General features: G+C 42.2%; 1 protein-coding gene across 2 annotated transcripts in view; it reads right to left on the bottom strand.

Annotated features, from left to right (window-relative positions):
* Positions 1-20495, bottom strand: part of LOC124776668 (chitin deacetylase 1) — a 42786-nt gene extending 22291 nt beyond the window's left edge. Inside the window, exons 1-4 of one of the 2 annotated variants that reach the window (XM_047251770.1) lie at positions 20277-20495; positions 10208-10346; positions 3791-3903; positions 2653-2802 (exon numbers count right to left, since the gene is read on the bottom strand). In XM_047251770.1, the coding sequence (XP_047107726.1) occupies positions 2653-2802; positions 3791-3903; positions 10208-10346; positions 20277-20328 (454 nt within the window). In that variant the 5' untranslated portion in view covers positions 20329-20495. Of the gene's footprint in view, positions 1-2652; positions 2803-3790; positions 3904-5285; positions 5417-10207; positions 10347-20276 lie in introns of both variants that reach the window. The other variant, XM_047251769.1, reaches the window with a different exon arrangement.
* Between the last annotated feature and the right edge of the window lie 2416 nt (positions 20496-22911).

Below are 22911 nucleotides of genomic sequence, written 5' to 3'. Positions count from 1 at the left end.
ACATCAGTGACGAAGGGCTTGCTTGCCCGAGTATGGGAAGAATTTGAGTATCCATGTGATATTGTTCGTGTCGCTCATGGAGGACATATTGAACATCTGTAGTCTGAACTTGAGAGGTTCGTAAATACGTGTGTAAAGTTTCATATTCGTATGTCTTAAAGTTTAATAAATATATGCATTCGAAATACGTATATTTTTTTTGGAAACATCCTATATTTTATTTTACATATGTTTGTGGCTGCAGCCGAAACAAATTTTCTAAATAACAACAACCTGCAGCAATGGCAGTTGTTAGCTGAATTAAAATAACCTTTCGCTTCGGATTCGCCACTATTACGCAGTTTCGGATTTGTAGCCATTTTCAAGTGAGTCAGCCAAAAAGACATTTTCAAGTGACAGTCAAAATGTTATACTTCGTTAAAATATGGTTATTGGCCGGACTTTAAAATTACCAACATGACAACAAGACTTTCCTGAGCAGCAGTAATGTATCACACAAGAGCTGAACTCTGTTGCTTAGGAATCCTCTTGCATCAAGTTGTTAATTTTAAAGACCAGTAAGCTGCTATACAACAAAATTTTAACAAAGTTTGACCATACTCACGTTCTGACTGTTCCGCAAAAATATTCGTTTGACTGATCAAACTATTCTCACTTGAAAATGGCGGCACATCCTAAACTGTGTAGTAGCGACGAACCCAAAATGAAATAATATTTTAATCCAACTAACAACTACCAGGGTGGCAGATTGCTGTTATTTAGAAAATTTATTTTGGCTGAGGCTACCATTGCAAAAAAAAAAGTATATTTTTTAAATGGTTATCAAACAAAAGTGCGTTCATCAGAACAGTTTCACTGCCTTTCGATTCCCATCCTAAGATAACATTGGCAGACAGATGTGCGCCTATGTTAGATAGCATTTACAGTGAGCTGTTAACTGTTGCCATTACCGAAATGTTCCACACTTTTATCTTTCCTCATATCCTCAGAGAGTAATACGAAGTCTCATGAAAATACGAATACACACCGTCAAAGTGTGGCATCTGTAAGGCGCTAAGCTTGATTTTGAACTGTGGCAGTAATTAATGTAATTTTTCTGCTGGAGAAGACATGAAATGGCATATTAAGACCCTGAATTGCATTGAGTGCAGTATTTTTGTGAGTCTGATTCCTGTCCCGAACGAGCAAGTACGATTAGAAGCAGACGAAAACGTTGTCGTTGATGAAACGGAGATTGTTCGACATTTCCTGAATACAGAAAACAGCTGGACATTATCAGTGCTCAAAAAAAAAAAAAAAAGATCAGAATTAGTACATTTTTCATTGCCTTCTACGTCAATCCTGGTGATGCAAAAACGAGAATATTTTTAGCAATAACATCGCTCCAGTACAATATGTAACATCTATAGGCTAGACCTTCTTTCAGTTAGTCTGCATTCCGGAATTCGTCAAATAAGAGATTCGACTGTATGATCACCAGTGAAAACTGAATGCGTCAACGAATCATTCTTTATTATGGAGAATAAAAATGAGCCGCGCGAGAATTAGCGGAGCGGTCTAGGGCGCTGCAGTCATGGACTGTGCGGCTGGTCCCGGCGGAGGTTCGAGTCCTCCCACGGGCATGGGTGTGTGTGTTTGTCCTTAGGATAATTTAGGTTAAGTAGTGTGTAAGCTTAGGGACTGATGACCTTAACAGTTAAGTCCCATAAGATTTCACACATTTTTCAGCGAAAGACCGTTGAAGGTCGTTGGACAGCACTAAGCTTTGGATGTACGAGAGGTACTCAAATGAAAACCTTAAAAGTGTAATTCAGAATCAACATTGTTCTGTAAGTCGGCAGGTCTTTTACCAATGATGTAAGGAATGTCCTACAGGCTGCAGCATACTGCCACTCCAGCAACCGCCGATGACCTGCACTTTGATACTCTGCCACAGCTGTCATACTCACCAGACTTCATGCCGAGTGAGTACCACATGTTTGGATCACTCAAAGAGGCGAAAAGAAATTTCGTTCCGATGAAGAGTGAAGAGGTGCAATAGGAGGGCAGTCTGGAACCGCAAGACCGCTACGGTCGCAGGTTCGAATCCTGCCTCGGGCATGGATGTTTGTGATGTACTTAGGTTAGTTAGGTTTAACTAGTTCTAAGTTCTAGGGGACTAATGACTTCAGCAGTTGAGTCCCATAGTGCTCAGAGCCATTTTTTTGCAATAGGAGGCGCACGAGTGGCTGCAGACGCGACCAACAGGAATTTTTTTGTTTTAATCCGTGCATACTTCCTAATGTTGGAGGACGTTTGTTGAGTAACAGGGAGAATATGTAGAAAAATGAAACACTTGTGTTCCACTGATGTCCAATAAAAATTTTTCAAAAATATTTCAGGTTTTCATTTGACACCCCTCGTACATTTTGGAGATCGTGATAAGTGTCTGCTCAATACTGCTTTTATAGCTCAATCACACTTATACTTTAAATGAGAAACAAAGACAGGAAGACAAGCTAAAAGAAAGTGTTTAATGCGTTATGAATCTCAGACGTATTTTAAGTACGAAGATTCTATTTCTGCTGCAAATGGCTATTGGAGCCTTTGATTCACTTCACTGTATGTTGTGTGATTTTAGTGTGACAAATGAGAAGACGCTGAAGTACTTACTGCAGGCGTTCTCGTCGGACTCATCCTTGCAGTCCGGCTTGTCGTTACAGAAGAGTTCCTTCTCGATGCACTCGCCGTTACCACAGGACAGCTTGCCTTCGGGGCACACTGGTTCGTCCGTCTTGAGGATGGGCAGAACCTTACGTGGCTCTGCAGATACAGGGAACACCGTTTGTAGAAGGGCATCGTGGTCCACGGACAGTTTTGGAGAGTAAGTTGTCCAGGAATTGTGGGGTACAGGGAGCGGAAAGTCGAGTTATCGGCGGTTAGAGACACGCAACAGGCAACAGAAGAGGGGAAGGGCAGACACAAACACAAGAAACAGACACAGTTAAGAGAGACACACATTTCAGAGCGAGGCTGGCTCGCCGCGAAGGCCACGTATTATCAAGCATTGAAATTTGAGAAAAAATCACTGTAGCAACAGTCAAGAAAATAAACAGTGAAAAATGCGCCAACAGAGTGATGGCGAAAAAGAAATTTTAATATTTAAAACAAAGATTGAGGCTGTGTGAACAGTATAAAGAAAATAAGTTCTATCTAATACGAAGTGATAATTCTACTTAGAAAACACAAAAAAAAATTTGTTATATTTTCATTGTTACGTGTTAGTCGTTAGTTCAGTATTCCCATTTCCTATTCATACTACTAAAGATATTAAAAAACGCTAACAACCAGTTTCAAAGTACGTATTTACCAAAGAGCTATTCTTACATAAGCAGTCTAAGATAGTACAGACTACACCCAAAGATTAACTGCTGAGTTCATTCACTACTCAACACAGCAAGTAATGGCGTCGAGAGATAGTGTTGTTATTGTAGACGTGCAGAAGACAAGGCGAGTGAGGGGAAAATGAGATAAGGTGTAGAGTTGAAAAGAGCATGCAAAGGGGTGAGGAGCCAAAGGATCCAAACTACAGGGAAATAGTTCAAAATCAAGATAACCTAAATAAGAAAAATACTACGTCACAGTGGGTTCCATGCACAAAACTGAATCCGTTTACATTTTTTTCATTTTCTACAATCCAAACCAAATACTTTTACTAGCTTTTCTCAGTCGGTCAATAGAAAGCGACCTTATTGGTGCACCTCTGCCGGACCGTCACCCCAACGGATGTTGGCATTTCCCAGAAACTTACTCTCGAGCTGGTTACAGTTCTGCACTTTACCCTTCCAATCGCAAGTTTGCTTTTCAACGTCGAAAGCCAATCCGGAGGGGCAACTGATTTGCTTTATACCAGACTTTGTGCACCTGATAAACAAAATAACAAAAAAGACCTTATTATTAAGTTAAAATGCGACGGCGCAAAATGCCACTGGATACGTCACCTATTTCTGACAGGGCCTACATATACGTTTTCGCTTTCATCGCATTAAATGTCACCTACTCACGTTTGATAATATCAGTCGCAATTGGGGACAAAGTTTCTCAGGTGAGAGGTCAACATTTTTTGTCCTTGTCCTATGATTAATTGAATGATGCATTAAGAGAAAGACGACTTAACTTGTGGAGAGTAACATTATTATCAGCGTGAACTTCAGCAAATGATTACTAAAGTATGCAGGGTATTTGGAAATTCCCGTTACAAACATTTAGAACTTTTAGAGAGCAGTGAGTACATGATATTTTGAATAGGAGCCCATGTCCGGAAACGTACCGTTTCCGTGCTACAGCCGTTTGAAAGCATGTTTGCTAGGCTGGTATGCAACGGGGTAGTCATGGTTTGGGTTGGTTATGTCGGATCGGCTGCTGTCATTTGACATTGTCCCCCCTCCCCTCTGGCCTGGTTCGAGCCTCATTGCGTGTCTGTGAGTGTTAGAGCAACACGGTTGAGTATCTTTTTGCAATAGTACTCCGATATGATCCTTCTGAATGGCAAAGCTCACGGTAACGGAGGAGCTGCTCGGCCGCCTTGGTCAAGATCATCCTCCGTCGCATACCCTTTTTGCCGCAATTACGCAACGGCTTCGAGAAAGGGTACCCTCAGCGTTAACGGGCGTTACTGTGGTGCTCTGAGACACCGCACGCCCGAACTGGAAGAGGTCACGGAGCATCACATTGAAGATAACCCGTCAACGAATAGACGATCACTTGTTTTGGACTATTAATAAGTGGAATTGCAAAACAAGTGATGTACTGTAATCAGTTACTTGCAAAAGTAGTCTCGTTACCAACATGTTTTCAAATGGTTGTGGCACGGAAACGTTACATTTCCGGAAATGGGATCCAACTCAAAATATCATCTACTCACTCCCCTCTACAAGTCCTACAAGTCTGTACCTGGAATGTCTTAATGTCGCGTTCCTGTGGTTGTACCTTTATATAACCATAGTCTTGAAACTACAGTTCTAGCTGTTTTCTTTGTAAATTGCTGCATTTCCTTCATAAGTCATTACATAACAGTGTGCAAACGACTGGCACGCCTTTTACTCGAAGGTCTTGTTGCATAAACGGCTCTACGACAGTTACGGTGTTTCATTATATACACACGCCGAGTACCGTTTATGAAATCAAAAAACCAGAATATCAACATCGCCCTTTAGAAGGCAGGCGCCATATTCCTCAGAGTTGTAATTGGTGAGTATCTGTAGCATTTTGCGTCTCTGACTGACATACAGGTAAATCATACTTACTTTCTACCCTATCACAGTTTTTAACATTGGTTCTCCAATCACATGTTTGTCGCTCAATATCAAAAGCTAATCCGTTAGGGCACCTGACGGACGCCAGGCGCGTAATGCCGTTCTCTCCCGCTTGGTCGCACCTGGGAGCAGAACACAAGTTTCACTCACTTAGCGGGCGCTGCTCCTCGCCTCGCGACTTGCGCCTCGGCCACAACGGGACACCTGCGGGCAGTCAAGTTTGCTCCGCCACGCGCTCCACATATATGCGCGGTACACTTTGTGTGACGGGGAACTTCTTCCGTCACAAGACAAGAATCCCTTGGTTGGAATAACTCTTCAACTTTTATATATATATATATATATAACTGACATGGTACACGCAAGAGCGCTAGTAACACTTTTTTGGGAGTTCCTGGCCACCGCATGTTGTCCCGTTGTGAACTGCGCTCGCCAACGGAAGCTTTGAGGATCGCTTTTGCCACGGAGTCACCACAAATTTCTCGGAGAATCAGAGTTACTTCGTGTCTATGGTGGTACCATCTCATACATTTTGGAAATCGGGTATTCAAAAGAACACTATTAAAATTTAATAAATGTAGGAGCATTCATTATAGTGCAGTTTTTGTATCTGAAAGGGACATGAGACTGTAAATTGACTTTCTGTCCGAGTATCAGACTAACTTGAATTGACGAACTTTCAGTTCTGCAGGGAGGTCCAATCTATCTTTAGTAAAATCCTATCAATTCAGCATCTTGCCACACGGCAACAGCCCATGGCATATTCTGCCTCTCCCTTCAGATCCCTGAAACAAGATAGTATACCCCGACTGCCTACTGTATCTGCGTGTCTTACTCTTTCAGCAGCCGCCACCAGCTCGTAATACAGGGTGATCCAAAAGTCTGTTAACATTTGAAAATTCAGTACTTCGCTGAATAATGCAGGAGAGAGGTAAAATCGACGCACGTGCTTGAGATGCCATGGCTTTTTATTGAAACCAAAAAAAAAAAAAAATCCACAAAATGGTCAACAGGTGGCGCTTCATATGATATAAATCAATAATTACCATAACAACTGACTATTAGCGAAGATGATATTCTGTATGACGAAACATGTCGACCGTCATTCATCAACAATACCTGCAGTAGAGCTACAATGTTGTAAACAGCATTGGACAGCATATCAGTAGGTTCGGTGAGAAATTGCCGTCGGATGTAGTCTTTTGTCATCCCTAATGATGTCGGGCGATGGCTGTAGACGTGCGACTTCAGGTAACCCCACAACAAATAGTCACACAGATTGAGGTCTGGGGACCTGAGAGGCTAAACATGGCGGACGTGGAGGCTCAGCACGTGATCGTCACTAGACAGTGTGCGAAGATCTTTCACACGTGTAGCAGTAAGAGGTGGAGCGCCATCCTGCTTAAAAATCGTTCCTTCCAGCAGATGTTTGTCAGCCAGGGTAGGAATAATCTGACTGCCTCTCTCACTAAAGCTCATTTTATACAGGATTCTCATGGGGCGTCACTGATGTGTTGTTGACCAGCGCCATCGGTTGACCAGTTTTTGCAATCGTTTTTGGTTTCAATAAAATCCCCAGTGTCCTTCTTGTAAGCGTGTTAACTTTTACCACTCTACCTATATTATTCCGTGAATTTGTGCGTTTTCAAATGTTAACGGACTTTCGGGTCACCCTCTACTTCTCTGTCTGGTTCTCTTTCTGGTACATTTATTCTAGATGTTCGATTTTCTCACGGTACTTTCTAGTTTCGTAAGTCCTATCACTTAGCCCCAAACCGCGGCATGCTGTTGTTCCTTTCCATTCATATACCCGTATCTGTGTATCTTAATGGCCTATCGATTGTCAGTGATTCCTGCTCAGAGACTGCTGACAGTGCAGGTAATGCGTCACTCGGACCGTCGGGAACAGATTACTGGGTGCTGGATTGAGATCTCGAGTTGCCTCGCGTCGTTCAGCGCTGCCACCACAAGACAGACTAAAGAGCCTTGTATGGTGAAGAGGCAGAGTCAGCTGGGACATTGAATAGATCCTGTGGTGTTCAAGGAACAGTGTCGCTTATGTTTGTGGTCACGTGTCAGTAGACGACCTGGTCAAAGGTCACAGGAAGCAGCAGCTCTCGAGAGCTCCAACTCTACAGGCTCATGCAAGCACGTTGTGGGGAGCTGTCGCATATGGCAACAGGACCGATACAGTAATTGTTGACATGAGGCTGAATGATCACCAGCATGTGACGAGAATGGTAAACCCTGTAGTCATATCTGTAGCGACCAGGATACCAAACGGAATATTCCAACAAGACAATGCAAGACTCAGAACAGTGCAGTTCTCAGTACAGAAGCTTTGAGAGTTGTTCGGATCTTTGACTCGCATTCCTAACTCCTAGTCTATCCCCCATAGAGCGTGTCTGGGACGCGATGGGAAGACTATACTTTCGTAGTAGCCTCCAGGCAGCGGGGAGGGGTTCATGAACTGACACAATATGGCAAAAATTTCGGTCAAGATTCCTATTACGACAAGAATATCTCAACAAATTTTGATAGTTATTGAACTGGTGATCCATGGTGTAACATTTACCATTCTCGTCAATGTTTGCAGCTTCCCTCACTCTCTGGAAGAACTAGGAGTAAAGAGAAAAACTAGCCTTGTCAGGCACATGCAATGCACTTGTCATCGTACGTTTTCTACACTTCTGAAATCGATTACAGGAGCAAATTTTCAATCGTCGCTTGGAATACGATTCTTGACAAAGCTGTAAACATTGCAGTGGCTGGACTTTCTACAAGTAATGCCCCACTTTATGTAGGAGCAAGACGACCAGAGTTTTTCTCTGCAGTTTTGTGGAGCAGACTTCTCCCTTTGTTTCTTTTGCTACCGGGGAAGGGAAAGTCGCATTCTTTGTTAACGTTTCCCTGTTGCGCAACTTAATGCCGCTACGTGCATTCCACACAGGCTGCAGGCTGCTATAACCCCCGACATTTCGTTTGAGGTTTGTCCGTAGCGGCCGCTGTCAAGATTTCGCCATATTTTACACCGTAATTAGTTATATTGGCGTTGTAACTAAATACGACTATTGGGGCTGTATAAAGCGCTACTTTTTTCATACCAAGATCGATGTGGAAGCCATCGCGATCTCAGCTTTACTGGCAATAAGGTTTCCTTGATTGTATTCTTGTTTGACGTGTATATGACAACCGAAAGAAAATCAAGTCAGTCTGATGAAGGACACTGAAAACTAAATCAGTCATTCACATATTTTATCTACTGTAAGACTATCTTGTGGTTGCGATAATAATGCGATTATGCTCTGTTCAAAATGGCTCTGAGCACTATGGGACTTAACATCTATGGTCATCAGTCCCCTAGAACTTAGAACTACTTAAACCTAACTAACCTAAGGACATCACACACATCCATGCCCGAGGCAGGATTCGAACCTGCGACCGTAGCAGTCACGCGACTCCGGACTGAGCGCCTAGAACCGCTAGACCACCGCGGCCGGCTTATGCTCTGTATTACGGCTGTCATTCGATAAATAATGCCACATTTTTACAGGCGTTAATGAATATTAGAACATCCCCTTTTAGGCGCTTCAAATCTCTGGTTTATTTTGTACATCTGCGTAGTTTTCAACAATTTCGAAAACTGGCAGAGCAAAGTGACGTCAACGTGAGGCACTCACTGCTGTAATTGAATTCTTGTTTACGAAAAAAGAAGCCGTGGTGAACAAACATAAACGTTTGTGTGCAATGTGTGCCTGAGCCACAATTGATAGGAATACTGTTGGTCGGCGGGTAAAGAGAGTTAAAGTGCCAGGAATTGTAGACACTGAGCTCCATGATCGGCCACATTCTGGACGTCCACCACGGCTTCTGCCCCCGAAGTGTTGAATCGCTGGATGCCATTAGTAGTGCAGACAACTGACTCTATAACTATCGGTGAGCATTGGAAGTACGTATGCAATGACTGGATACTCAAAGGTGTGTTCAAGGTGGGTGACACGAATGCTCACGACCCATCACAAGATTCAAAGAGAAGCTATTTCATCTTTACTGTTGGAGGAGTTCATAGCCAATGAAGATGCCCTTCTGTCACGGATCGATACATGTGACGAAACCTGGGTGCATCACTTTAAGCTTTTACCAACGGGGAATAAGTGCTCTTATTGAACGCTAGCGTAAAGCCATTGAATGTAGAACCTATGTAGAAAAACAGTGCATGTAAAAGGAATATTGACTGATATTTCCTTTAATTCTAATTCTTACGAACAAATATGTTCCGAGAAAATTGTGAGGCGTTATTTACTGAACGATTTTTGTATGTAGTGCTAAGATGGAACATTTTCATGTTTTGTACGTACTAACAGGTCGAGAAATTTGTGGTAACCGCCGTAACACAAATATTTTTGGGAAAAGCAAGAGACATCTTCATAGACAAACAAACGAAGAAGTATCGCAGATGTGGCACTCCGTTTGGATTTTGTACCAATGTGAGAGAAAGAGAAAAACAGATTTACACTTTTTACACACTTTAAAAGAAACATACTAAAGTTAACACATTTGCTGTAATTTTTAGCAGGATGGTATATGATAACGAGATATTTTATAATACTACATTCTCTATAAACAGACAGAATTAACTGTTTTTTTCATTAATTGTCTTTTCGTACTAGGTACCACATTACTAGTAAATTACACAGATGAAGCTCCGAAGATACTAATACGTAATCGAAACTATTCTACCTATTTGAGCTGTTTATGTGATGACTTTTTTCTTGTAAATAATAAAGCTCTCGATTACTCGATTTTTATGTGCAAATTGCTTAGAAATTGAAACGTGCAGCAGCGCTATGCTTTCCACGGCCAGAATCACTCATCGTACAGGTAGTAAGTAATAGCTTAGCCGCCGCCTCTACCTGACGACGTCTCTGCAGTCTCCGTCAGTGCTAAGGCGGAAATACTCGTCGGGTGGCCTCTGGTCGCACAGCTCGTCGATGGACTGGTCGTCGGCTTCAGCGCCGTCATCCTGTCGGCGTACTCTCGTCAGTGCAGTAGCTGTAACACAGGGAGGAACACACCGTCAGGGAAAACTGTATAGTTAGAGACACGAGCGTTTTCTTGCAGTCATTGATACCTTTGGTCAACGAAGTGTCTAACATTTTCTTTACGTGGGGTACCACAGCTACACATTTTCAAAACTACATTCCATCTCGGCTGTTTTCAACATAAATTCGTTTTATTACATCTTGCACGATTGGAAGCTTTCTGTCTTATAGGCCGTTTTTGAGCGCAGCAAGTGTCGATGTGATGCACAGTGACCCTGTTATTAATGGGCGATGTAGTTGATCAGAAAGTGAGCAAATAACGTGCAAAAAGTCAGAATTGAAACTGAAAGCATTGTGCGTGCAGCAATAGTCATCTTCACAGCTAATTCCACACTATAGGATACTAAATCTGCTCGCTTTCGCTGTCGCACACCACCACTAATAATCACCATGAAATTTGGAACCACAATGTATGTGGCCAGCAGGAGTACTGTGAAAGGAGGAACACATTCTTATTTCTTCATTTCCAGTCTATGATCGCAATTGCATCCTCACACTTAATTTTATTTCTGACAGTATCTGTCTGGAGAGCGGCGTTGTACGGAAGTGAAAAGTGGACGATAAACAGTTCAGAGCAGAATAGAGTAGAAGCATTTGAAATGTGGTGCTATAAAAGAATGCTGAAGATTAGATGAGTAGATTGAATACTTTATGATGAGGTACTGAAACGAATTGGAGAAAAAAGAAATTTATGGTACAACTTGACTAAAAGAACGGATTGACTTCCTGATGCATCACTGAATTATCTGCTCGGTAACGAAGGGAAGTGTGGGGTAAAAATTGTAACGGGAGACAGGCGTTCAGGCGAATTCAGGTTGCAGAGATGAAAAGACTTGCTCAGAATCGACTAGCCTGGAGAGCTTCATCGATCCAGTCTTTGAACTGAAGATCGTAACAACAATCCATTTTATAGTCTTTTTGGCTCTGCCCGAGGACAATATTTTGTGACTATAGTCTGGAAGTAAAGAAAGAAATTCCTGTATTTCCTGAACTACTATGTCTACAAATGTGATTAAGAATACATTTTACTACTTATCATCATCGGAGCGTTTGCGGGGAGTCAGAGAGAGATGTCTGTATTGTATGGAGCGGCTAAACCGATGGGTGATGGTTTGTGACATCATAGTGAACGTTCTGTGTCCTTACAATGATAAGTGTAATGACGATCAGGTGCGGCGTGCATGCGAGCATGTGCATCATGTATTCCTGATCACAGTGTGTATAATGATTCCATCATGGGAACCTGTTCCTAAGGAGTATTCAAATTCAAATTGGCGGGTCTCTGGTGTATGTGTCCATAGAGAATAATTCCATGGTGTTCAGTTGTAGCACAGTTTTTCGAAGGGAAAACCCTTTGCTTCAGTCACAGTAAGTGAAGAGCGATAAGGACTGTTTATTCAGTGTCGATAAAAGAGAGGTGTGTGATAGCGTTTAACGACTTGTCGACATCGAGGTTGACAGAGCAGCTGTTCATTTGGAGAAAGACTCTGATGAGAAAGGAAGAGTAGCAGTATTCCCGTACTCGTCTCAAATGATTTAGGGGAACCACGAAAAAAAAGTCTGTTTGACTCGACTGGGATTTGTTTACGAGTTCTGTGTGAGTGCCTGAATCTTTAGAACGGAATGGTCATTTTTATTTCTGATGTTATTTCTCTGGGATGAGGCTAGATCTGCTTTAGTGAGTAATATCAGTTCGGCTTTCGGTTCCAATGGTTCAAATGGCTCTGGGCACTATGGGACTTAACATCTGAGGTCATCAGTCCCTTAGAACTTAGAACTACTTAAACCTAACTAACCTAAGGACATCACGCACATCCATGCCCGAGGCAGGATTCGAACCTGCGACCGTAGCGGTCGCGCGGTTCCAGACTGAAGCGCCTAGAACCGCTCGGCCACTCCGGCCGGCTCGGCTTTTGGTGTTGGCGTCAATATCAAGTATCGCTTTTCTAGAGTCACAGGATCATGATTTACCAAAATCACGATAACAGCCTGAATCAAAATCAACATGTGAAGTAAAACTGTTTTGTACTTAGCTGCACTCCCCAGAAATCGCGTGTAAATATAAGTGAACAACATCTTTCCAGTAATTCTCGTTTCTAATCTGGGGTGTATTTTAGAATATGGCTTGAGGCTTACTGCCTTTGAGTCGACGGGATGTATTGTAAATCAAATGGAAAAATAATCTTCCTGGTTCTAGATTCAGACTACTGATGTATGAAAGTGCCTACCCAAAAGTCTGCTATCCTAATTATAACGAGTAAGTTGAAAGAGAATTTATCGCAAATTTTACGAGGAAAGAATGAGTCAAGAAGATAACCACAGCATATTTAACTAAGAACGAAAAATCGCAGTTTCTATACGGAACGCTTTCGCTCTTCCTCTTTAGTTTATTCTGAGTTTAGAGTTCAATATCAATCAAGATAGTTATACTCCTTCACTGAGCCATTTCTACCTTATCCTTGAGGGAAGGTGATTAATGTGTGACATAAGTTTGCAGAAATGGAAATAATGTTAACTGAGTGCTTCTGGATGGAGTTAATAGGAGAGGCGAAACGTGGAGCCACTCCAGAAACCACTTTTATGTGCTCATCAGTCATCTGACTGTTTCGATGCGGACTGTCACTTGTTCCTCTCCTGTGTCAAACTCTTCATCTCAGGTAAGCACTTACATACAGTGCCCTGAATTATTTATTGGATATATTTCAATCTCTGTCTTCTCCTACAGTTTATCTGCTACAGCTCCCTCTAGCACCGTGGAAGTTATTCCTTGGTGTCTTAACACATAACCTATCATCCTGTCCCTTTTTCTTGTCAGTGTTTTCCACGTGATCCCATCTTCGCCGGTTCTGCAGAGAACCTCCTCAATTTTTATGTTATCACCCGTCTGACTGCTAAAACATCTTAAGGCTCCTGCGGTGGTGCTCAGCGATATTCAGTGCAAATTTTCAGGAACAGTTCCGACCCTAACACCTTACCGGCTGCTGTATTCAGTTGTGGTCGCATTCATACTGACTCGAGAATGTCATAGCTCCACCCTAAGCAATGATGATTAACGGTTTCAAATTTTCATTAAAATCTTCAGAAAAGAAAATCCTGCAAATCCTAATCAATGGATCTACTAACTGCATTACAACAATACACATCTTATTTTCCAGATACAGAACTTCATCAATTTCTTTCACTGCAAGATACTGCAAAACAAAATTTATACATATGTGTTTCAAAATAGACATAACTTTATTCTGTTATGCAACGGAAACCAGGCTGCAACTTCTATGTTGTCTTCAGAATATAGCTCAGGTGCTCCTTATTTGTCACAATCATTGAGAGCCGCAAAGCAAGGTTCTTTCCTTGCAACAAGATTGAAGAACGATTATCTATTGTGGTAAGTAGGGCAGTTTTCATTATTCATCCTCTACTAGCTTGGTCGTTGGACGACCAGAGCCTTAACTACACGGGAATTACTATCAGAAATGGATGTTCATCACTAGTTCTTAATAAGTTGTTGCGGATCTTTAAGGCATTTCGCAACATGCCATGTATAATACCGAGATAATGTCTGTGAGGGCAGCGTTTACCGCAATTGCGATTGCATTGTTCCACAGTGGTAAAGAGCACGAAGTGTATTAAAATTTAGTTACCATGCCGGATTGGAGAAATCTTTAATTAGTCCGCTGTGAAGACCTTTAAGCTAGAATTAGTTTGGCAAAACTGTTTTAAATGGATTGTGAAAAGTTTCTGTGAGGTAGATTTGGAAAACTTCGTTGACTGATAGTAAACAGTCCAAATAATTCATTATTAACTGAAAGGGGTCAGAGTTTAAACGTGATTGATGGACAGAAATTACAATTTCTCCCATGACTCTCCAGTGTAGTAAAATGGTTCAAATGGCTCTGAGCACTATGCGACTTAACTTCTGAGGTCATCATTCGCCTAGAACTTAGAACTAATTAAACCTAACTAACCTAAGGACATCACACACATCCATGCCCGAGGCAGGATTCGAACCTGCGACCGTAGCGGTCGCTCGGTTCCAGACTGCAGCGCCTAGAACCGCACGACCACTCTGGCTGGCTCCAGTGTAGTAAAAGTAATCAGTATGTAATAACAATAATTTACACTAACACACAGGTTAACGAATAAAAGGTAAAGTAATATGGAATTAGAGGTAGAATCGTTTGGAATTATTGGCGGGAAGCTCGAACAAGTAACTGCAAAGGTTTTATTTTTTCTCCGATGTTGTAAAATTTGCTTTGTGAAGTGAGGAAGTCGTTTCTTAAGTGTAGGTATTCAGTGTGGAGGACTGTGAAGAGTGTAGTGATTGGTGTCTGTTGCTTTAATGGGAAAAGGGAATTGTGAAATCAGGAGCCAGAACATGAACACTTCTCTCGAAATGTATCCGGCGTCCCCATCTGACGAACAGTCGCCATCAGCAGTGTCAAAGGTCATCAATAAAACTTACATTTAGGACAATGTGGCGGGGTCTGGATTCCTCTCAGTTCATTATCCCACAGCCCAATAACCAGAAGCTGCACATCGCCTTGCCGGCCGCTGGTGGCCGAGCGGTTCTGGCGCTACAGTCTGGAACCGCGCGACCGCTACGGTCGCAGGTTCGAATCCTGCCTCGGGCATGGATGTGTGTGTTGTCCTTAGGTTGGTTAGGTTTAAGTAGTTCTAAGTTCTAGGGGACTTACGACCTCAGCAGTTGAGTCCCATAGTGCTCAGAGCCATTTTTTTTGCACATCGCCTTGTTTCTTCCCATTTCCAATTAAATTCCGATGCTGTTTTCTTTTTCTGTGTTCAGTTGGCTACCTTTCGTGCGATAGTTGCGAATCAAAGGCATCGGTGCCGAAATAGTCTGCAGTGAACGAAACAAATAGCCTACGTGTAATGATTAGTTGAGTTCCTGCTCGTAATGAAGAATATGTGGTCTATGTTTTAGACAGGATAGGAATCACTGGTTATAAGTTTGGATTTACAACCAGTACCAGCCACTCATATTTTCCGACCCTCGGAAATGGCAGAGGTTATGCCCTGAGTTAGCATACTGAAGCGAAGTAAGACATTGCTTTGCTTAAGACACTGGACTCATATTCGAAACGGAAGAGGTTCACCAACTCGTCTCCCTGCGTGTTTACATAAGTTATTTCAGGCAGGTGCTGGATGCTTACTACAGTAAAACTCAAACAGTCCCTTTCCACATTGTAATCAATTGAGCTAGTCCTCTGTCTCTGATCTCCTATGATATTATGGGACGTCACACTTTTGTTTCCCATTCCTACCTTTCGGGAAACAACATGTTAAGGACGTGTATGTCTTACGATGTTTAAGATGAGTGAGAAGTCGCGAAATAATAATACTCTGTCAAGTGAATTTACTTCAGTAGGGAGTAAAAGTCCTGCAAAGATGTGAAGCTATTTCACATGATTTCACGAGCTGTTGCACGTAAGTGAAAACAAGTGACACAAATAATATACTTTAAATATTTATCAGTCAGTTGGTTGGTTGGTAGGTTGGTTGGTTGGTTGGTTGGTTAGGGGGTGGGGGGACCGAACAGAAAGGTCATCGTGCCCATCGGATAAGGGAAGGATGGGTAAGGAAGTCGGTCGTGCCCTTTCAAAGGAACCATCCCGGCATTTGCCTGAAGCGATTTAGGGAAATCACGGGAAACGTAATCAGGCTAGCTGGACGCGGGTTTAAACCATCGTCCTCCCGAATACGAGTCCAGCATGCTAACAACTGCGCTACCTCGCTCGGTATCAATGAGTTCTTTTTATGACAGCGAGAAGACTGAGCTACTGCCTCGGACAAAAATTTCTTGAGCGTAAGGTGACTGAGCCCGTGGAGACTTTAACGCAGGAACAGAAGACGAACTTTTATTTAGAGTGCTGGGAACATGTAGTTCCAATTCGATTCATCAGTATTGATAATTTTATGATTGCTGCTAGTAAATATTACGAAGATTTGATGTTAGCTCCTTTTCCATATGTCGGGCAGTAGCTCTTTTAGAGTCCTAGTCCATTAAGCGGTGCCCGCTACGCAGAAGCCTGTTCGGCAGCAAAGAAACGACTAAAGTGATGTCCGCCATGTGACTGCCGGCACAGAAATCGAGGACAAGAGGACTAGAAAGCCAGAAACGAGACCTTGTAAATGTAGCCTGTCCTCGAAAGACCGGAAGATTGTCTACTGGTTAAAGCTGTTAGCGGCGGCACCAATAAAACTCTCTATGAACTGATAACGTAAGAGATGGGGCAAATTTGGCGTTAGTATTATGTAGATAATTGATAAAGAAATTCTGAAGTGAGAATACTGGAGTAGAGTTCGACTTGAAAACACATTAAATAATGAAAGAAACTTTATGCCTAGAGGAGAAGATGCCTTTTACTTACTGATGAACTGCAGTTTCCTCCTGGAAATTGTGATTTGAATATACACTAAAAATCAGAACTGGCCAGTTGAATTGAAATTCGTTCTGGTTTAGGTAATTTCATACGGAGAAGGTGTTTTGAATAATGTTAGGAATGATTCTTTCGTGCTTCTTTGTCAAATCCGACAAAGCGCTACTTAGTTGTGGACAAAAGAAAACGAGTGCTTTAACGTCTCGTCGAAGTTATAAAAGGTGGACCGAGAAGTTGGTCAGAGAAGAACGGATAGAAGAAAACAGTTTCCTTCTTCTACAGGGAACATACCAGCATTCGCTGTAAGTCGTTTACCGAATCAATGGGAAACTGTTGAGTTTTTCCTGATGGGAACTTGAAGCCAGAGTCTAATGTCTTCGTCCCCGCTCCAAGCAACTGTCTGGCCGTGAACGGAACATACTACTAAATAAAATTTGGACAAGGCGTCGGATTCATTCGGCTGGGATGCACTAAATGCTATACATTGACGTACCCTTCTTGTATTAAGAGAATGACTGGATTACAGGGATGCAAGACAGATGGAATATGGAAGTTAGAATTTTTGAAGACCTCTAATTATTTATGCTACCGAAATTTTATTTCCGCTGTCTGTAGTCCTGTCCAACTTTGGCTGATCGTTCGCAGTTTGTTCATGTTTAACAAATGGGTATTCCAGAATGCGAGCTATTAGTGTGCCGTATTGTGAGCAACGTGTCAGCGGAGCCGTGAACTTGATTTCTCATCATCGACGAGACATTAAACATTAATCTTCCTTCCTTTTTCATTGTCAAGAACTGTGCCGTTTCCAAAAGGCACACTCGACCTGTTTAAATGGGAACAAACAACTAGTGTACCGCATGCGCCGTCACTTTCGCTAGTACCTCACGAGGCTTGCACGCTTTAACTGCCCGGCACCCCTTTCTCTTTCATCTTAGAAATCGTGCTGACTGCATAATGGAAACGCCTACCAGCTGGAAGAAGGGGGAAGGGGGGGGAGGGGCGCATACGCTCTTGGTGGGGGTGACCTCGATAGCGGAGCTAGCAGCCAGATTTCTCTGCTGTTGTTTTTCTCCTCCTTTGAGTTTCCTTTCCTGCACACACACACACACACACACACACACACACACACTGAGTCAAACGGAGGTACACGGGAGGAATGGAGTCTGCTCAAGGTAAACCGCTGGAAGAGATGTGTAAAAAGGAATGAGAGAACGGAACCACCGGCGAAGCCTTGCGTCGGTCAAGAAGGACGACTAACGGAATACTCTGCAGCAGTCTCGGCTCCTGTCGCAACATTTCGCTGCGGGATCACCCCTGCCACGATCTCGCTCTTCTCCTCTCGCGCCTTTCTAGTTGCGCTACGGATGAGCGCTCCTTGTGGTGTAGCCTAAATTGACATTTGTCTTTAGGTTTTGCTTCCCATCCGCAACCGCCGAGAAAGTGGTTGTCACCGTCAGTGGGGAACCTACACAAAACACAGCTGTTCCGAGCTTAATTCTCATGTTGTTTCTCTAAATCACGTCAGGTGAATCTTATCTTCAAGACAACGGTCGATTTGCTCCCAAACCCTCAACAACTACGTTAATACACCGCCTATAACGACTTTGATGTAGATCAGATGTTACGCTTATAACTTTTCTGAGGCTCTTTCTTCCTTGTTTATCGATTAACTAATCGAGATGTTTAAACAGATAACAGTTCATACTCAAAAGTGGTAATGCTAATAACTGTCATCTATGCTCAATATTTCTTCCTTATGTGTTCGGAAAATGGCAGCTCTAGAAAAGACTGAATTCCAGTATTTGCATTGGCAGTCCTTGTTTGCGGCAAAGGAAACAGAAGTCTAGTACTATGTATGTTGTGAAAGAGTATGTCAAAGATATATCGTTTGTCTGTTTGCATTCCAAAGATCGAGTACCTCTAACTACATCTCTCGCAGTAACTGATGAAAATGTCTCAAGCATAGCAGCCGTTGGAAAACATCCAAAGACGTCAACAGCAAACGGAAATCACATACACGTCCTTGATTCGAATCCGTGAGGCTTCTGTCGCCTTTTTATTAGCATAGCTAGTGCTGCTTGCTACACTAGACTGTGAGTGGGTTCTCTTTTGATCATATGCACCCATTTTGCTTGTTCTCCCACTCTCACATTACTTATAGAGAACTTCTCAAACTTGACATTCTTCACTGTTGTTGTAGACACGAACAGAATTTTAGAATATAACTACAAAATATAAATTTTACCCACAGAAAACGTCTGTCAATTGTTATTTCGAAATTAGAAGCTAAACTGTAGATAAGTGGGATGTGCAAGACGGGAAGTTAAAATACCAAACTTTACCGCAACCAGTCAAGGAGACGAGAGCCTTTATGTTTCTATTGTGGATCTTTGCTCGAGCTTTTTTCCTAGTTTAGAACGCTGGGTACAGTTGTTAAGCAGTGCTGCAGCTGTGCAACGTGGCAAATGACGCCAGCAGGGATACGCAGGCAGTCGTTTCCCTCCAGAGAAATCTGTGCTCCGCCAGGAAGGAAACTTAACGTTTCTCGTCTGGCACTTGCCGCAGCTAGAACAAGGACCAGCGGTGTGTGTTCCCTTTAAAGTAGACTTGTTGCGGATTCTTAGCTGCGAAAATGGCCTTTGAAATATGGTGCACATATGTTTACATGATTTAATTTTATCCAATGAAGTTGGTAGCGGGGCCACAAGTGTGTTACTTGCGTGTAGTACTGATGAAAAGTCCGCTTTCACTCACATCTCGTGAATTTACTGAAGGTGCAAGGTGCAGTCTGAACTTAGGGAGTCCATCTTCAGGTGGTTCACATATTTACGAACGTTTATACGAGCTGGTATTTCGTTGTCGTCAACATCACGACAGTTCTATTCACATCCATAAACAAAAATCGTTGCATGCTGATCAGTCTTCATAGCAAATAATGATGACCCATCGTTTTTCTATTATTAGGAGTCAGAGTTACGTAGAATTGTCTAAATGATAAAACCAGCAAGTGTTGCTTTATTTCCTTCTGGACGCTGCTGCCATTTTGGCTCTGTAACCGTTCGTTTTCAAGTGGTTTATTATTATCCTTTGGAAGTTTGCATATGTTAATTTTATCCGGTGGAGTCGGTACCAGAACCGCAATCTCGAAAGGATAATAATGGATCACTTGAAATTGGTTTCAGAGCTGAAATTGCAGTAGTGTGCAAAAGGAAATAAAACAACAGTCAGATGGTACAAGCGTTAGTATTTAGACAAATAATGATGATGACGTTTTCACTGTAACACATTCGTCCTGTGCTTGTAACTACCTATGAATTACTATTTTTTTTTTTTTTTGAAAAAAAAAACTTCATTTAAATTCTAGGAAACCGCTAGTTATATAATTTTCGCACCATCTTGGATATTGTTTCGCGACGAATTTGGGAACGCCTGTGTTGTTAAGCTAGAGCGGCAGCGCTGGCGCCCTGCGCAAGCCAACTCACCTGCGCCGACGAGGAGCAGCAGAGCCAGCCACGAAGTCGTAGTCCTGGCCATCCTCGGTCGCACTGAGACGGACTCTCTGCGCGAAGGAGCTTGCGGGCGTCCCTTTTTATTTTATATAGCGGTGGCGGCGGCGCGCATGCGCACTGGACCGCTTCACTTTCACCGGCGCTGGCGTCTGGCGTCTGGGGGGAGCGGCGTGCTCCGGCTGCTGGCGCGGTCTGTCGGCTGGCGGTCTCCACTGGTGGCGGGCACTCACTGTGGGCGCCGCGCCGCCTTTGCCGGCCCTTATATTGACCGCCGCTCTGACGTCACAACCAGGGGTGCCACACCCCTGTCGAGGGCCTTGCACTCTCACGAATATGACTCGTTTCCCGCCTACGTACGCCGGCCTGTCCGTCTGATTTTATTTTTCCCATTGTTTTTTGTTCTTAACCTCGTTTACGAACACGATATGCAGACTGCAATTGCTTCTTTCCAAAACGTGTTCATTTTAGTTTTGCAGATCCATAACTTCCTTCTCCTTTCAATTTTTCACATTTTTTTTTCACAAAGGATGGGGCCCCTCCACGCCCACTCCAACGTGGTGACCAAACCAATAGTTCTACTGTCACCTCCGTATAACATATTAGTTTTTGAATCAGGAGTCACAGGATGCGGGCTGTGATGTTATCCATGCGTCTCGGTAAGATTACTCATTAACGTGGTCCATCAGGAGATATAAAGTGGACTACCTTGCTTACTATTTAAGGACCACTGCCTTCAACCTGAACTTTAAACTCTTTTCCCAAAATTTTGTGGTGTCTCAACAGCTGTTGTTCTTCGCACATGTTCAATAGCCTTGGAATTCTAACTCTGGAATCCCTGTTGATATATTCCTCACGGAATTTTTGGTTAACAATAAGGGTTCATTCAAAACGCACAACCACATTCACATAGTGAAAACTAAACATAACGATTTGCACCTCAATTATGCTTTTTAACCATTAGACAGAGAGATTAGATAAGATATCCTCTTTGCCAAGATCACTAACAATAAATTCTCGATAACTGTTTTCGGTATTCAATGTTACCATCTTCATATTTCGACGGACAGGTTATTGCATATTTCTTAAAATAGCAGTAAAAGTGTCCTTTCTCGTGAATTGGCAGGCACGTAACAGACTAGAAGACTGGTGTATCAGAATGTCAAACTTAAAACAACTGTATACATGTTTTTCACCCCATACCTCTGTCTTTGTGTCACTCACAACAAAGCACATTATTACAGCCTGAACACCGCTAGAGTCTATTGTGACACAAGACGAATGTATGTGGTAAAAAAAAAAAAAAAAAAAAAAAAAAAACTTGTATACGGTTGTTTTAATTTTGACATGGAGATGCACCAGTTCTGTAGTCTGTTACGTGCCTGCTAATTCACGACAAAGAACGCTTTTGCTGCTATTTTAACATATATGCAATACCCTGTCCGTCGATATATGACGATCGTAACATTGATTACCGAAAACGGTTATCTAGAATAAAGGTTATTATTAGTGATCTTGGCATACAACTTTAACCTATCTAATCCATTATCACAGATCACCCATTGTGGCTCAAAAAGAGTAAACTAAATTGCATAGAGAGGTGTGCATTACTCTGCAGGTTTAGTTTTTAATAAGATTCTAGTTATACTAAAAAAATAAAGTGACAGACCACAGATTTTCAAACCAAAGTTGAAAGACTTCCTTGTAGCACTCTTCTTGTACTGCGTCCATGAGTTTCTCGCAGTGGTTTACAGTCTTTCACTACAACGAATTGTTTTGTATTTACCATTGCAAATCTTTTTCTGTTTATAGTATTGTTTTTGGATTTTTACTTTTTCTTAGCAACTTTCCACTCGTTTCATAATCGAATAGAGGTGGCGTGCACGGTCCCATGGAACGTGATTAATTATATTCAATTAAGTTTTGAAATTGTTTCAACATTAACGAATTATTCCTTAGGGTGTAATGCGGAAGATAATAAAACTTTTCATTTCGGTCGCCAGTTCACTGGCTTACTTCCGTAAAGAGCGTAACAGTAGCTCCTTGTGGTGGAGTAATTTAAGAATAGGAATGTCATCATTTTTATGGTACAACGCCACAAAGTGACTAATACAACATAACAGCGACTATTTCCTAACTACCTCGATTTTCAACCGTTTATGATTTTAATATCTTCCCTTTAGAGTATGAGAGGTCCGTTAGAAGGGAAAATTTCGTACAAAAGTATTCGGAGTTTTCTTTTAAAGCTTTAGTTTATCATCAGTACAATTTATACGTAATTCCAACTAATGAATGAGAAAAGAGATTTAACTTCCAGGAGAAAACGTTTTTGTTACAGTTTTACAGTTCCACCTTCCATGTTTATGGCAGTTTCCGTGCTCTCGTGCATGCACTCGGAAATGCGACTGTGAGTTACAGCTACAGGATATTCACCTCTGCGCAATAACTTTTTGTGTTTCAAGTTTCGAGTTATTAGTATTAAATTGTAAGTATTTAGGGATTTGTATGATTGTGGGCGCAGATTTGAGACTAGTGCTGTGAAACTGACTAAGGTATTCATCATTATAGTAGAGTTAAAAAGTCAACTATTATGAATATGTATATTAAGGTA

This window comes from Schistocerca piceifrons, chromosome 2, assembly GCF_021461385.2.
Source record: "Schistocerca piceifrons isolate TAMUIC-IGC-003096 chromosome 2, iqSchPice1.1, whole genome shotgun sequence".
Classification (NCBI taxonomy): domain Eukaryota; kingdom Metazoa; phylum Arthropoda; class Insecta; order Orthoptera; family Acrididae; genus Schistocerca; species Schistocerca piceifrons.
This window is presented reverse-complemented; position numbering and strand designations above follow the sequence as displayed.